The 16,999-nt window shown below is 42.7% G+C and overlaps 1 protein-coding gene across 5 annotated transcripts in view; it reads right to left on the bottom strand.

The window, feature by feature from the left end:
* Nucleotides 1-16,999, bottom strand: part of RASAL2 (RAS protein activator like 2) — a 280,500-nt gene that overhangs the window by 179,423 nt on the left and 84,078 nt on the right. For 3 of the 5 annotated variants that reach the window (XM_084851226.1, XM_084851227.1, XM_084851233.1), the window contains exon 1: nt 3,138-3,801. The exons of the other annotated variants lie outside the window; for them this stretch is intronic. In XM_084851226.1, coding sequence (XP_084707352.1) covers nt 3,138-3,705 — 568 coding nt within the window. In that variant the 5' untranslated portion in view covers nt 3,706-3,801. Of the gene's footprint in view, nt 1-3,137; nt 3,802-16,999 lie in introns of those variants that run through there. 5 annotated transcript variants of the gene reach the window in all.

Here is a 16,999-nt window from a genome sequence, read left to right as displayed (position 1 = left end):
TACATGTTAGCAATGAGGCAGCATGACAACAGCAAGCGTTAATTAGCATTCATTCCTAGCATAGACTAGCAGTGCTTGGTCAGAAGGAAACTTTCCCAGCACAGACCCCTGCAGCTCAGCATAAACATAGCTTTACTTCCCAGGCACATCTTGATAAGACACTCTAACTTGTTAGTATGAAATGTGCTTGAGGCTGCACTATTGGCCTTTGACTCATCCTGGTAAATCAAGAGGCCTGTTAGGGAAAATAGCAGCCTTCTGAACCAAAGTCAGAGAGGATTATGGATCATCTAAGCCCCTCTAAAACTACTAATAGCTCGGTTCAGGCCTGCGGCCTTACACTAGGTCTAATCATACTTTAGACTCAGGGAGAGAGAGTCAGACAAAGAGTGCATGTATATCAGTGAAGACTGCTTTAAGTCAAGATTATAGTTCATGCTAGGAGCTTTGAATGAAGCAAAGAGATTCATACTCACTGCTTTTCTAAGTGCATTGCACTACTCTCCTCTAAATCATCTTATTTATTTATTATATTTTTGATCTGCCCAATAACAAACATTCTCTGGGCAGATTACAAACAGCCAAAAGAATAAAGTACAATACAAATAGCAACAAACAGAACAGGAAATATATAAAAAATACATACAACGCAGGGTGGGGGGATGGCTCCTCCCCTTGGAGGAGAAACTAAATTTGTTGGACCCTGCCTCCTATACAAGGGGACGAGCCCCTTCACGATTTCAGGAGCTATGACCTTCACTTCAACAGGTTCCCAGGGTGGCTTACAAAAAGTTAAAATTTCAATAGAAGAAATTAAAGCAAAAATCATTAACACATGTGTGACCGTGGCAATCCATCTTTCCTCCCTGCCCCCATTTTCTCCCCTTCCTCTTCATTCTGTTACTGTGAAAAATTAAATCAGTATAATAAAAATACAACAACTCCATACTCAACATTCAAAACATTATTTTGGATCTAGAAATATGTACAATGCTTTGTAGAGAACCTTGTTTCTCACTAACAACAAAAAAGGACAAATGGTTTCATATATAATTTCAAACGTGGCTTAAATATCTAGTTTTGATGGTTACTGTTTTGTTTCTAGTAATTGCAGGGTTACCCAATACAAAAGCACACTGAACTGTGATTAAGAGGTTTTTAATGCCCACGTCAGCATAGCACTCATAATAATCAGAGGGGGGTTTGATTGTAGAGGGCCAATCCAGCAATGGGCCCAATGGCTTCCAGATGTTTCCAGACGTTTAGTGTGATAATCGGAAGGATTCAGGGAAGTTTTTAAAGTCAGAATTTAAAGCCTTATTTCACCTTTGAATCAGTAACTTAGATCAAGTTAGACTGTCCACTGCGAATCTAAATGGGGAATAAAACCCAAAAGGCAACCTCTCTCTTTAAGTAACAATTCTCTTATCAGTGGAGAAGATGTATCTGAAATCCCAGAATCTATTGTGAGAATGTTTGCTGTCCTCAGTCCCAATTGGCCAAACTTTTACAACTTTCCTCTGCTTGGAGTCTTAGCATGCATCAATTTCGCTGACTGGTTACAAAGCCGTAGATATCAGATGATAAACTGGATCCGTTTCACTGCCTAGGGTACAATTTAAAGACAGCTTTACTTTCCTCTGTGCTTACTGGCTTCCAGTGGCAAGCTTTAAATGTCATCATGTCATTTACAAATGCCCGGCATCTGCTCTCTTTTAGCACACGGTGCTCCAGTACTTTATTTGTTGTCCAGAGAGCTACCACTTTCTCAACTACAGTTTCTGTTTTTAAATTGTAAGTGTATGCAATAAGCATACAGTGAACCCTAAGCAATATTCTGGCTTTGCATAAAAACAGTGTTGAGAGGGAGGTGTGGAAAGAATATGAAACTGAAAATAGTAAGAGCATGAAAATTTAATCCAACCAGTTCAAGAAGTATTGCAAGCTTCTGAACCCACTAGCTCCTTATCAGACATAATTATCGAGAACAAAAACAGTCCTGTTACATATGAGCAGATTAGCTAGCTATCTACTGTGTTCTATCACAGTGATGAGAGCACAGTGTCAATTGGGCCTTGGGCCTAACCCAGTCATGGTTCAGGGACCGCTAGTTGCTCCTGAGGCGGTCCTCATGACCTCAATGAAAAGAACACAGGGAAAGAATGAAGAGTTTGTTTCTTTGGGGTTTCCACTTCATGCTGAAGCAGCCTCCTTTTCAGTTAAAAAAACCCCTAAAACTGAAAAGCATCTTGCCTCTTTAGCAGCACAAGCTGCTACAGTGCAAAGTTAAAAGAAATCCCTAACTGCACATCCGGTTCTTCCCCATCTGTGCATATAGCTTTGCTGGATCACAGCAGAAGCCTTTTAACAAGTGTCACCCCATGTAATGGCAAAAACGAAATGTGATTGTCCATAAAATCAGCATGGTGGTCCCCTATGCCACAAAGTGCAAGAACCACAGGGTTAAGCAGGTCCACTAATCACCTTTCTTCTAACAGTATAACGCCCAAGTAAAAGCCCTCAACCTAAACAACCAAATATCTTATGCCACATTTTCTCTCAATCCTGATGAAGAACTTGAGATGTAAAAGTTCACCTTGTTTTACACAACTACATGGCCCATTAAGAAACATCATTTTATTTATTCAGTATCTATTATCCCAGTGGGCCAACATGGCTGCAGACACTGAACTACTATTGAGAAAAGAATGTATTTGAAGGGGAAACCTAGCTGCAAATGGGTCCATTTATGATGCATCAGGGTAACAACAGGCCTGGTCACATGACAACAGACCATGGGTTATGCAAGGGTCGTTTAACCCTCACATAATCCACAGTGGCTGGGTTCAGACAACAGGACAACTCCCCGTTGGGGGCCAAGTACGCAAAATGCTCGTCAGAATGCACCCTGGCTCACTGTGGCTTAAACAACCCACAGTAGGCTGACTGATCGAGCAAACCATGTCAGTGTTAGCTTCTTCATACCATTAGATACCCAAAATGACCAACTGAAGTGCAGGGGAAAACCTCAGCTTTGCCTAGAAAACAATATACTTCAAACTATCACAATCCCTATGAGGCAAGTAATTCAGCTCACCCTTAAAAAGGTATTAGGAAAGGCAAAAGAACAATGATACCTGCACTCAAATCCATCTGATCATTCTCCACTCCTTCATTTGTCACTGCTGCACTCTGTTCCCCTTTCCGATTCAGCACCTTAGAAAAGCTGCTGGAGATAGTAGAGAAGAACCCACGGATGAAGTAACTGTCCTGATCGCCACCCTCTGGCTGCAGAAGTGGCTTTGTACTTCTCTCTCTCCAGTGTGGTGCAGGTTCAGATATAGACCGGCAGAAAGGAACCCGAAATGACCTGGTTGCTGGCATGACAACCTTCTCTTCTGGGTCTTCCTTGTGACTATCAGCGATTGAAGTGTGCACTCTCAAAGGCTGTTCAGCAGTCTTTGGTGCATCTGCCCTCTTGGTCACCTTCCAGTGAAGTCTGGGATGAGTCTGCCATCGGTAAGTTCCAAGCAGCTTGCCTAAATCTGAACCTCCTTCTTCATATATCCTCTTGCTTTTTACTTGGTGGCACCAATGATAGTCCTTCAAGCTAGCTCTGACCTTAGTAGAGTCACCATCTTGCTCTGACATAGATCTTCGAAATAGTACAGAAGAAGGACTAGGGTGTTTTTTAAACACATTCATTTTCCACTTCTCACTTTCAGCTTCCTCAGCTTACACTTACTTTATTGTGCATGGTCCTACTTGTTCAAATGACCAACTAAGCTACTTCCTTCTGTGCGATGGTAGCAGATGTCCTTCTCAAAGATTTGCTACTGAACATGTATCATTCAGATCCAATTCCACACCACCTTTGATCAACTCTGTGCCTATCCTCAAGCAGAATCAGAACTTGCATAAGATCCTTCTGTCTTGAGATTAAGAGACAGCTTGTGAAGTCAATTTTCAGTTCCTGGGTTTCATATCTCTGCAGCAGACTTTCAGGAAGTGACAAAAAGGAAAAAAAAGTACTGAAATCCCACAAATTAAGTGCTGGGCCAATTGTACTTCTGTCTCTCATTTTGTAACCATGAATTAAAAATAGAATGTGAAAGTACCTTTAGTTTCCACATAGCAACATCAAGTAGAACTAAAGTGTCAACCACAAGAATCTTGATGATAAAAATAGGATGCATCAAGATGACGGCTTCACAGCATCACTGGTTGGAGATGTTTCACTCCCTGAACAATTCTCTCTTTCTCTCTCTGTATATATTTACCATAGCTATCTTCAAATCCATAATGGTAAAAGCCAAATCCATAGGCGTTCAGTGCAGCAGTTCTTCCAGAGATGTGTATGAATGGAGTGCAGCAAAGGAAAGAGAGCAACAGCTGAAACGAATAATACTGCAAATACACTAAAGGAAAATATGCACATAGGAGGAGTAAAGAGAGGAGGGTAGGTGGTGTTTAGTCAATCACTGACCAAAGCAAAGAAGCAGACCATTTTGAGGCAAGATCTTGTGGCAAATGAAACATGGAAATGTGCATATTTTTAAACTGAGCAGGGTTTTTGTTTTCATAAATCTAATTGGAGTCATTAGACTGGAAAGTAATATTCCTATCTAGTTAGTAAAAGAAAAATGGCCACCTCGACAAGTTAAGGAACAGCTGACTATATTAAATTTGCTAAAGAAAACATATCTGCTAATAGACGCAAGCCAAGTTTCAGGCCAGATTGAAACAATGTGCTCACAAACCCCAGAAAATATGGGGTTTACAGTGGAAACGCTGACAGGCCCTTGGCAATCATTGCTGCAATGGCAATCTTTTGGCTATTTCAAACAATTATCTAGTTTGGCAGAATAATAAAAACAGACCAATCCACTACAGATTCTTGAGTTATTGCCCTTTTATCAGCTACATAGTGATGCTGGCTGAGACCTTTGAGATACTTTCTTCAAGCAAGACCACACGTTATGTCTTTGCACGATTCTAAGCGACACTCTTCTTTTTTTCACAAAAAATGGGAGGAGAAAACAGTTGCAGAAAAACAGTAGCAGGAAAAAACCCAAGTCTCAGTAATCACATCTAAACATATGAAGCTGCTTATACAGAGTCAGAACATGTAGCCCCAGCACACCGTCTACTCTGACTAGTATTGGCTCTCCAAAGTTTCAGGCAAAGACAGCTATCCAGAACTGCTATCCAAGATGCCTTTAACTGGAGAAGCCGCAAACTGAATCTGGGATCTTGTGCGCTCAAAACATGTGCTCTAACTAGTTATGCCACCAAATGTCATAATTAGTTGGCTCATTGGTCAAAATTTGTCTGTTCATAATGCTCATAATGTTCATAAAGCCTGGATCGATGTATTATGAATTTGCTCTTAAGTTCAGAATTGTGAGTTTTGAAGCATGTGCAGTAAAGCAGTACACAGATTTCCCACCTAAATTTTCAGTTGCCCTACAACTCCCAAAATTACTTGAAGCGGTCTTAGTAGCTGCTTTCCTCGTCATCACCACCAGCACCACCAGTGCTGCAACTCTAGCTCCAAGGAGGAGGAGGACTCTGCTGCAGTTCCATCTTCATACTGACAATTGGTGACGGTGAGTAAACATCACATGACATTATCATGCAGGCAGGCCACATGAAAACAACCAATCAGAAAGGGGGCACATAATATGGTGATGCGTGATATCATGCCACACTATCATGCTCCAAACTACAGTTCCCAAGATGCAACTTGATATTACACATGTGCAAAACCTCAAATACACTGAACAAGATTTTGTATTAAAGCAGAACTCTCATCTGAGCAAACATGGATGAATTCGTTACTTTCCAGGTAAGCAACAAATTCACTTGTGGTAAGTTTGCTCATCAGTCATCACTAGTTTTAGCATTGAGCTTTGGCTCCCTCCTATGGGGGGTTGGGGAGACATGCAATCCTCGGGCCTGAACTAAAAACTGAATGAAAACTCTCAAAGAACAGGATAAAACAGCATTGCAAATGGCTCTACAAGAATTACTAGTTTATCTCAACACACACACTTATTTTGGTACTTTGTGTCCTAAAAAAAAAAAAGAACCAATATTTTAAAGTATCCAGGGTTGGTTCTTACTTACCACAAGCAAACGGCAAGTGACTATTTAAAGTGGTTATTTAGAAGTATGGAAAAAAAGATTCTAATAGTCATGCCAGTGCTAGCTCAGTTGGCAGGTTCTCCTAAAAGCTGTGCTGAATGATAATTTTTCCAAACTAGGGGGGAAGAGAGAGAGAAAGATGCTTCTCAGAAAAGTATAGATTCCTCAGATAATAAATTGCCTTGTCAGCTGAGATATTTTATATCCCATTCTAACGTTTTATTAACTAAACCACATTTTGCATCAGGAACACACACACACACACACACACACACACACCATGCACAGCAGGAAAAGAAATGCTGGGGCTGAGTTCGAGTCCCTCAGTTTTTCCTTGAATTACCTTGGCTTAACAGGTTAAGTTGAAATATGGAATGAACCATCACAGACAGCAGCTCTCGTAAATTTTATGATGTGAGGGAAGAGGTTCAATGATGAGGCAGAGGTGCTGAACCTCAGGCCCACGGGCCAAATCTTGCCCACCTGGGGTCCCAATTTGGCCTTTCAGGGTTCAACAGATGGCCATCCCCTTTCCCCCAACTACCAATCATTTGGTGGTTTCCCATTTTTTGTGCATTTTTTCTAAAAGTTTAAAATGCCTCTCCTAAGCCTTAGTTACTGTCAGTAAGATCTTTAAAGTAAAACATGTTGGAATTTCTGGTATTTTGGCCCTGCCCCCTTTGCGACACCCACCACTGGAATGTAGCCCCCAAGAGCTTCTCCGAAACTGAATTTGGCCCTTCAGCTGAAAGAGGTTCAACATCCCTGTTTGAAGAGGTAAGGCTCATCTTGAATTCTACCAAGTGACTACCAGTTCACCAAAGGATGGAACAGTCTGAAGAGTGCCTGGAGAAGCGGGGGGTGGTTATTTTCTGTTTTGAAAGATGAAAAGTGCTTGTTTAAGCTACAGGGGAATCAGGCTACCTTAAGTGTCCAAGATTAGCTTTTTGAAACACATTAGCTGTTCTTGCCAGGGTGGATTTCCAGGTGTGTTCTATAATTGGATTTGAATTATTACAAATAAACTGTCAATGAAGGTCAACAGTCAAAAGTTTTCATAAAATCAGTCCATACTTCAGCTGATTTCAAAGTCTTGTAATAGTTATTTTTGGAAGATTTTGACAGCATATAAGAATTGCTGTTTTGCCATATTTATTGCTTTTGAGAACTTATGTAAATATATTATTGGAATATGACCTATTGTTGATTCTAGCTGAGCGTCTTTGGACACTATCAAGAGTACCTTGATGCAGAGTGCAGGGTAGAAGATTCCCTCAACTCATACAAAATATGGCTAACTTCAAAAGTGACTGTGCTATCTGCAGTACTTCATTCTTTGGAAAGCACCATCCCTAAAATCCTTATGAAAAGAAAAAATGGGGGTGGGTGGGGGAGAAGTTGAAGTTCATAAAATGTTGAAGGATTTTTCTAGGGTTTTTTTGTATTTTTTATTTGGTTGACAAAAATTAGTTGTCAGTAAAAATGTTAGTTAGCAAATGTAGAAGTCAATTAGGGAAGAGATGATCAAATAACAAAAGAAGATGGAAAATGGTATACTTCGTGTCACCCTTGAACTGTTGGGAAATTTTGCTTCCAACTTTTCTAAAAGTGATTCATTGGTGTCTCATCCACATTCACTGTGGTTTAGTCTAGATTACTCAGCACCAAACAATAATGCATGAAAACTGGTCAGCATGACTTTGTAAAGCAACTTTGTCAGCAAACCCTTAGACATTCATTACATTTGCATTAATATTGATATGTTTTCTTTGAGAACAATCTCATTAAATCAATCACTTAATTGATACTTTATAATAAACAATGTGCTCCCATGTGTACTTTGGTGCAATTGTATTTAGAAACAAACTGAGAACAGTCAGGAAGTTTTTGTTGTTGTTGTTCATTTTTTCACACTAACACAATTTCATTTCTGAGTAGATATAGACTAATAGTTGCTGCCACTATCATTGCACATTTAGGAATGAGAAACTGACAGGGAAGGCGCTATGCTCACAAAACACCAGGAAGGAAAAGATTCCAAAGCACCACTGAGTATGGTCTATGGTAATTGTTTATTCATTGTGCAAATCCCTAAAATGCTCTGCCTCTACACGTTTTGAGATGAATTCTCTTCTTCAGGAGCAATTAATCTGTTTAAAATATATAAAATACATATTGTTGTTGTACTATAAAATTAACATGTACAATTCCTAAAAATCTAAAAAGTTGATTCTCAAACAAGATATGTAGAGCTATTTTTCTTTTCAATGCATTCAGGAATGACAAAAGTAGTTTTGTTCAAGACAAAATGACTTCACCTGCATAGGCAGTCAGCACCAATATGAACACTGGTTGATACCAGAGTTGCTGCAAGACCCTCCAGAAAGGTTCTGAGAATGCCAATTGCGTGAGTCACCCAGATACCACTAGGGCAGGAAGAAGGCAGTTTGGGCTTAGGATGCAATGATCATCAACAGAAGATTCTTTTGATACACATATCCCTCCCTCCCTCCCTCCCTCCCTCCGTGTGTGTGTGTGTGTGTGTGTGTGTGTGGAGAGAGAGAGAGAGAGAGAGAGAGAGAGAGAGAGATTAGCTTATCTGATCACCTACTCCAGGATTGGGAAGTTCAGTATCACTGTCTCATTCTGCATTCTGGACTGGCACCCTATATGAATTTCTCTAGTCCTGGGGCACAGTATGGGGTGGGGGGATTATCTCCCACACCACATCCCAGACGTCAGGGCTCTTGACTTAACCCCCTTTCTTCTTTGTTGTCTTCGTCTCCTCCTCCTCTTCCTCCTCCTTTTGTCCATGCTGGAAGGAGGCACGAAACTGTGGCATGCCCAGGCCACCAGCATGCCCAGGCCACCATGTTGCTATCTCTAATCTGAGATCAGAGATAGCAATGGGAACGGGGGGGACGGGACTGTGGATTGCTTTTCTAATTCCTGCTGCTATCTCTGATCAGAGACTGGCGATAACATCAGGGCATTTGCTGCTGGTACACACCAGCAGGGGAATCCCTGCTGTTATCTCAGATCAGAGACAGCAGCGGAGATGCCCTCAGATGGGTTTCCTCCAGGGGGCAAGTCGAAGCCCTACCGCTGGAGGAACCCAAGAGGTGGCAGAGGCCAAATTGGGGTGTCCCTTGGGATGTACGAAAGTCACTTACCTTTTGACGAAATGTGATTCGAGGTGGGGGGGAGGCGCCCCGTCCCTCCCCCCGAAATTCTGGTGGGGGGGAGGCACCCCGTCCCTCCCCCCCGAAATTCTGGCCGGGGGGGAGGCACCCCGTCCCTCCCGCCACGAATCCTGGCCGGCTGGGTCTGCAAATGGCAGCGGCCATAGCCGCCGCCGTTTGCGTCCCTGCAGTCAGCCGTGATAGGCTACGTAAATGTTTACGTAGCCTATCACGGCTGAGTAAAACCAAAACAACAACCGTGCGTATGCAAATGGCGGCGCCCATGGGCGCCGCCATTTGCGTTCCTTATTTTGGCACGTCTAGTCTATGTAAATATTTACATAGACTACGGCGAAAATAAGGGGAATGCAAATAGCGCAGACGCTACGCTATTTGCGTTCCCCTTATTTTCGCTGTAGTCTACGTAAATGTTTACGTAGACTAGATGTGCCAAAATAAGGAATGCAAATGGCGGCGCCCATGGGCGCCGCCATTTGCGTACGCGCGGTTGTTGTTTTTTTTACTCAGCCGTGATAGGCTATGTAAACATTTACGTAGCCTATCTGTCAGGGGCTCCTTGGAGGCCTCTTTCAGTCTAATCCAGTAGCCAAGTCCAGACACAGACAAAGGGATTCTTTTCAAAGCTTTATTCCTCTTTTACAACTTAACAACTCTACTGTTAGCAACTAGATATGAGCAGCAGAGTACCTATGCCCTACGTTGGAACAGTTGGTCCCCGTTTGAAAGGGAATTACTGGCAGACCCCTGAACTTAAGGACTAGGGAGAGTCCCTCCCCTTTTCCCTTGGATCCTCTGGGTGCAGCCGTTGTTTGCGTGCCAACCGGGCACTACGCCTCCTTTCTGCGCCCTCCATTTGGCGCCGCTCTCTGTGTCGGCGTCGCACGTCCATCAAGTCTGCTTCCCGCGCTCTGTCACTCCCAGGACTGCTATCTAAGCTAGGAATGCTGGTGGGAGGAATCTCCGTCAGCTGTTGGCCCTGGGAAAGAGGAGCGCGCTCCTCTCCCAGGAGCGACTCCTCTTCCTCAGAATCAGAACTACTCTGGGATTCTATGGGCTCACTGTCCACCCTGACACTATCACGGTATTTTTTAAAAATCTAGCCATGATAGGCTATGTAAATCTTTACGTAGCCTATCACGTTTTGTTTTGTTTTTTTACTGAAAATGGCGGCGGCGGCAGCCGGTCGGAAGACCAGCCGCTGCCGCCGCCGCACCACCGCCACACCACCGCAGGAGCCGCCGCCACCAGGGAGATTCGCCCAAGGTAAGTCCCGTCCCGTGGGGGGGCAGACCGTTTCGCCACCGATTTCGGGGGGCCGAATGCGCTGGCATTCGGCCTCCCCGAGATTCGTGGCGAAATTCTCTGACATCCCTAGGTGTCCCATGGGCCAGATTAGGCCCATGGGCTGGAGGTTCTGCACCCCTGCTCTAGTCAATCACACTGAATCCCTCTCCTCCAAATAAACCATCATTTATGAGAAGATAGTGAGTTCCAAGCAATGTCTAGGGTATGTAGTGCAAAAATCCAGGGGCCCAGTAACCACTCTTCCCTCCCTCAACTGTCACCACCACCAGCCATTCCAGCAGAATGTACAGAGGGGGATGAGAGGGAGAGAGTAGGGCCATTCCACCTGCTAAAATAATTAATTTTGTTTCCCTCTCCTCTCTCCATTCCTTTTTCCTTATGTGTTATGTCTTTTTAGATTGTAAGCCTGCGAGCAGGGACTCTCTTGTTTACCTGATTATTTGTAAGCAGCTCTGGGAGCCTTTTTGGCTGAAGAGCATCATAAAAATACTTCAAATAAATAAACCACTAGCATCTAAAAATTGGACCAAGAAACTGGCACTTGGTAGTTGCAGAGGTCAGAAAGCATGATTATCCTCATAACTGGTTCTTATGGTTTACCAAAACAATTGTACCCTTAGCCAAACATCCATATAATCACATCATGATTAATATGGCAGCCGCCACTTACCTGAAAACACTTCCCTTCCTCCACATCCATCAGGACAAGTTTGATTAGGACCTGTGCAGGGAAATTCCAGGAAAGGAAGGGGTTATCACCACGTAGCAACAGGACCACTGAGTACCAACGGGAAGGAAGAATTCCTCCTTTGATCCCATGCTACTTTCATCCCCTCCTTGAACCATGAACAGGAACTTCTAGAAAGCTCTGGAAAGTTAGAAGTATTGTCTCTGCCCTCTTACCCCATGCACTGCACATGGGGCAAAAGGAAGGGAGCCAGTACTCCCAATCTTTCAGAGCTGTCTAGAAGCTCTCACCTGTACTCAGCACAGGCACATTCCCATAGGTGGGACTGCAAAGAATCCATGAAGGATCACCCGACAAGACCTTGCTTGTGTCCTACAGAAACCCCTATAGCTGCATGATCCAACACATATTGATCAGTATCAGACCAAACCCAAACCAACATGGTGCCTCATACAGACCATGGAGGTCGCAAATAGAACCAGATGGGATGGTGAAAGAAGACAGGTTCCCTATCCCTGTGTCAGAATGCCTCAGAAATGTTCATCTTGTGGCTAGTTTCAGAACTTGCCAAACAATTAACTTTCCAGCAAGCCTGCAACAAGGACAATCCAGGAACTACAAAAGCAATCAATGTTGTATTATGCAGGAAATATTTCTCAGCTGTCTCCATTTAGCTGAAGTTGAAGATATGCCAAACAAAGGTTGGTTCCACTGAAAGGGGTAGTGGAATCAAACGTTTACGGTTTCCTACAAATTTTGTATCTAAGTATGCTTGCTCTAGAAAGAAAAAGGTTTTACTTCTGCCAACTTTGTCAACTTTGCCTGTGCTAGGAATCAAGCTGGGCATTATCCTTTTCATGCAATTCATTCAAATAACAGAGCTGTTTAAGGCCAAATCAAACCCTTATCTACACCAGAACGACCTCCACATCTTCAGACTAACTTAATTTAGCCTCTAGCATTTGTTGTGGTTCAGTCCTAAAGGAAATCAACCCTGACTGCTCATTGGAAGGACAGATAATGAAGCTGAAGCTCAAATATTTTGGCCACCTAATGCGAAGAGAAAAGTCACTGGAAAAGACCATGATGTTGGGAAAGATTGAAGGCAAAAGGAGAAGGGGATGGCAGAGGATGAGATAGCTAGATAGCATCACCGATGCAATGAATATGAACTTGAGCACACTCCGGGAGAGAGTGGAGGACAGGAAGGCCTGGCGTGCTATGGGGTCACGAAGAGTCGGACACGACTTAACGACTGAACAACAATTTGTTGTGGTTGTAGGATTAATCCACAGAATAAAGCTTTCTCCTCTCATATCCTAATCTGATATGACGTTTCTTGGATAAAAAATCCCACTAGTCTCACCCCCCCACACACACACACTCATGTAGAATCCCGCATGTTCTTGTACTCCATTCTGTCAACGGAGTCATTTATAACTGTTTATATTGTTTTACAAACTCAAGCTGCATCTCACTCACGCACATTTATCCAGTGTGTTCCAGACTTCTGATAGCTGAGGCAAACTTCATAGAAAAGAACTCCTTTGAGGGCAGGTAATTCTGTATCACAAGTGATGGATGGCTCCTGATCACAACTGATGAAAAGAAGCGGCCACCTTATTCTACCTCTAGCAGAAGCATTTTGGAAAGAGGAAAGCCAATCATGCAGTGAATCATGCAGAGCACAGCACACAGCTTCTTCTAGCATGCTCACAGGAACCTTTAATTTTTATATAACAAAGTTAGGCAGCTTGTGGCCCTCCTGATGTTTTGGCCTACAGCTCCCATCAGTCCTAACCAGCATAGCCAATGGTGAGGGATTGTGGGAGTTGTAGGCCAAAACATCTGGACTGCCACAAGCTGCCCACTTCTATTATACTGGCAGTTCTCTTGCAGCACACACTTGGAGAAATAACTGAAGTGTTAGGCCTTGCTGACTTCAGTAAGTCTTTTCTCAAAGCATTCATACATAAGATTTAGCTTTAATCACGTTCAGCAACTGAGAATGCAACACACTTGTAGAAAGGACGGACTGATGGCTTTTGACTTATTTTACTAGTGCCTGGTTTCATGCAAACTTCAGTTCACAGCCCAACATGGTTTAGGAGTGTTTAAAAACTGGTAGCCAAAGTATTTATCATCATGCATGGAATTTGCCTCCTGTATCTTCAGTTCCCAAGAGAGTCTGCTGTCTGCTCGTTGTAATTATTGCTATCCAAGCATTTTATAACAATGGAAAGAAATACTGCCAGTTTCCAGTAAGAAGAATGAAATCATACTTTTTGTACAAGAACAGGGTCAATATAGATCTATGCTTTTACTAATTGAGTAGAACTCTAAGTGGAACTAAAGGCAAGAAAACTAGTGGTTAATCAAGAGCTGGTGATCACTGGAATAACCAGGAACCATAAATGGTGGCTGAAACTTTCACCAATTTAAAAGGCAAGTCTCTTCTTTTTGTACAACCTTTTGGTGAGATTAAGATAGCCAAGTGATACAGAGGCACATATCTGCTTTCACAAGAAAGTGACTATAATGCCAGCACAGCAGCTGGAATATCAGTCAAGAGTGAAAGAACCAAGACTCATTTCTTCAGTTTCAATATGTCCTCTTCAGGGTTGGAAAAAGTTATTTTATGGTGTTTTATCTATTCTAAATAACAAAAATACCACAAGAGCTGAGTTTACTGCTAGAATTATATCATGCACCAGGTTGAAAAACTGGATTGGTAAATCAGTGGCAATAGCAAAATGCTATCCATACATTCAATTAATGGTACACCGAAAAAGAGAGACTTTAAAAAATGAGGTATTTGCTGGAACAAAAATTTCAGAATACAAGTTTTGTTTACATGGTCAATAATGAATGCCCTAGCATCCACTTCCTGTCTCCTATCTGTGGAACCATCTGTTTCCCCACTGTGATATTTACTATAGATAAGTTTGCTTCTTCTTAGGGTAGACTACAAAATCACACCTGACATGTTCCAGTGAGTGCTACAAAGAGGCCAAGCAAGTGTGTCACCTTTTAAGACAAATCTCTCATTCGTATCAGCACTAAAGATCATATGAGTAAGAACTGGTCAGCTTTAGAAGCCGAAATACAAGATGAAGGAATCGCAGAAAGAATAAAGTTGCTAATAGTGCTTTTGACATTTATCACTAAGAAACCATGTTCACAGACTGGATCAATTTGTAAGCAGTCACAGATGTAACTCAAAATCTCTGCACAAATCAGGAAGCTACGCTGACTTCCAGGAAGACAAATACTATAGAACAGTTGAATATTTTAATGAGACAGATGGTAGGATAAGCCTAGATCAGTCTTCAGTCATGATTATTTTGCTTCCTGATATCTCATAACCAAAGTTCATCAGTGTTTCATTTTCTTTGACTTCAGTTATTGTGATACAAGAACAACATACTGGTTAGTCAGAATAGGAAATAAAACTGAACTTTTACTTTCAAGCCTGAATTTTTTGGTATAAGATTTTGATATAAGGTTTATTTGTTACAATTTATTAATATAAGACCTTTCACATAGGTATGAAACTTCAGAATTAATTAAATAGCAAGCTCTGTACTAGGACTGAAATGCAGGGAAGTTTTTCATATTTTGGGGTGGCATCAAGAAGTGCACGTGTGCGTCAGTTTTTCAGGGGCTACTCTGAAAGCAATGTTAACCCAGTAATAGGAAGGGCAATGCTGATACAGAAAACTTTGGCCTTCTTCTGAGTTTACTTGATTGTCCCTCACTGAAATCACTAGCCAAATCTGATTAGTTTTGTATTATTACAGCACCCTCATGTTCACTGCATAACCCACAATTGGCTGGAACGGCCCATGTAAGGGGGGAGGAGAAGCACCAATGGCAGCATTTAGGGAAAACAGCAGCAGTAAACAGCAGTGAAAAAAGCTGAATAGTCACATAACGCAGGGATTTTTCAGGAACTTCAGTTCACGCACACTCATGCCACCCAAAAGTACCACCTTTGGCCCAAATATCAAAACAGGTGAACATTCAGCACAATCCTAGCATGTACTTATAGACCTGGTTCGCATGTCACAGCAGCAATTCCTGGGTTGTTTAACCCAAGAACTGTGGGGACAAGTGGAGTGTGTGAGTCCGTTTTTATTTAATACACTATTTTTAATTCTGTGGAATTAAGAAATGACCTGGGCAGTTGACGCAATTGCTCCTGAGTGCTCTCTCTGCAGTAGAGCTTGTATGGCTCCATGGTATAACCTGGATCTGAGAGCAATCAAACAAAACTGGAAGGCTTCAGTGAAGATGGAGGAAAACTCCTAGCAGATGCAATCGAACACTGGTATGTGCCTATGATCAGGCATATTCAGGGGCAGTGAGGGCAGCAAAGAAACAATATCTTTCTGCCTCTATTGAATCATCTATGTGTTGCCCAGTGGAGCTTTTCAGGGTTGTCTGGGGCTTATTACCTGCTGGTCCTAAGGACACTGTGGATCAATCAGAGGCCCACTGTGATATGTTTGCAAGGCACTTCGCAGATAAAATCCATGGTTACAACAGGTGAATCAGATGAGGTATCCAGAGCACAGCCTTGTCCAAATTTCTTGGAAGAGTTTCAATTGGTATAGCTCAAGGACATTGACAAGGTGCTTGGACGGATTCATGCAATTATTTCTGTACTGGATCATTGCCCCTCTTTACTTATAAACACGAGAAGGGAGGGAACAGCCGGCTGAGCCAGGGAGGTGATCAATGTCTCCTTGAGGGAGGGAGTGGTCCTGGGCCACCTGAAAGAGGTAGTGGTGAGACCACTCCTGAAGAAATTTTCCATGGACCCAGAAGATCTCAATAACATTAGGCCGATGACAAATGTTCCTTTCTTGGGCAAAGTCCTTGAGCGGGCAGCTGCCAACCAGCTCCAGGCACTCCTGGAGGAGACTAATTATCTGGATCCATTTCAGTTAGGGTTCAGGTTGTGTTTTGGCAAGAAAACAGCCTTGGTTGCCCTATATAATGACCTATATTAGGAGAGAGACAAGGGGAATGTGACCATGTTGATTCTTCTTGATCCCTCTGCAGCTTTTGATACCATAATCTATGGTGTCCTTCTGGGGCGACTGTCTGAATTGGGAGTGGGGGGGGTACTTCATTGCAGTCTTTTCTCTCCTACTTGGATGGTCAGCTCCAGAATGTGGTCATCGGTGGATATTGCTTAGCCCCATGAATTGCCCAGTATAGGGTTCCACAGGGGTAAGTTTTGTCCCCCATGCTATTTAACATCTATATGAAACCACTGAGTGGGGTCATCATGACTTTTGGAGTGTGTTGCCATCACTACGCTGATGACACACAGTTTTATTTTTCCTTTTCATCCTCATCAGGTGAGGCTGTGGAGTGCTAAATCAATGTCTTGCTGCAACAATGGACTGGATGAGAGCCAATAAACTGAACCTCAATCCAGATAAGACTAAGATGCTGTTAGTGGGTGGTTCTCCTGATCGGATGAAGGATGTTCATCCTGTTCTGGATGGGACTGCACTTCCCCTGAAGGAGCAGGTTTGTAGCTTGTGGGTTCTCCTGGAGCCATCTTTGTCACTCTCAGGTGGCCTCACTGGCACGGAGTGCCTTCTACCAGCTTTGGCTGTTGATCCAGCTAAATTTCTACCTG

The sequence above is a fragment of the Heloderma suspectum genome, chromosome 4, assembly GCF_057233095.1.
Source record: "Heloderma suspectum isolate Gila_16-S chromosome 4, 16-S_ref, whole genome shotgun sequence".
Lineage (NCBI taxonomy): Eukaryota > Metazoa > Chordata > Lepidosauria > Squamata > Helodermatidae > Heloderma > Heloderma suspectum.
The sequence above is the reverse complement of the archived record's forward strand: the minus strand, read 5'-3'. Positions and strand labels throughout refer to the sequence as shown.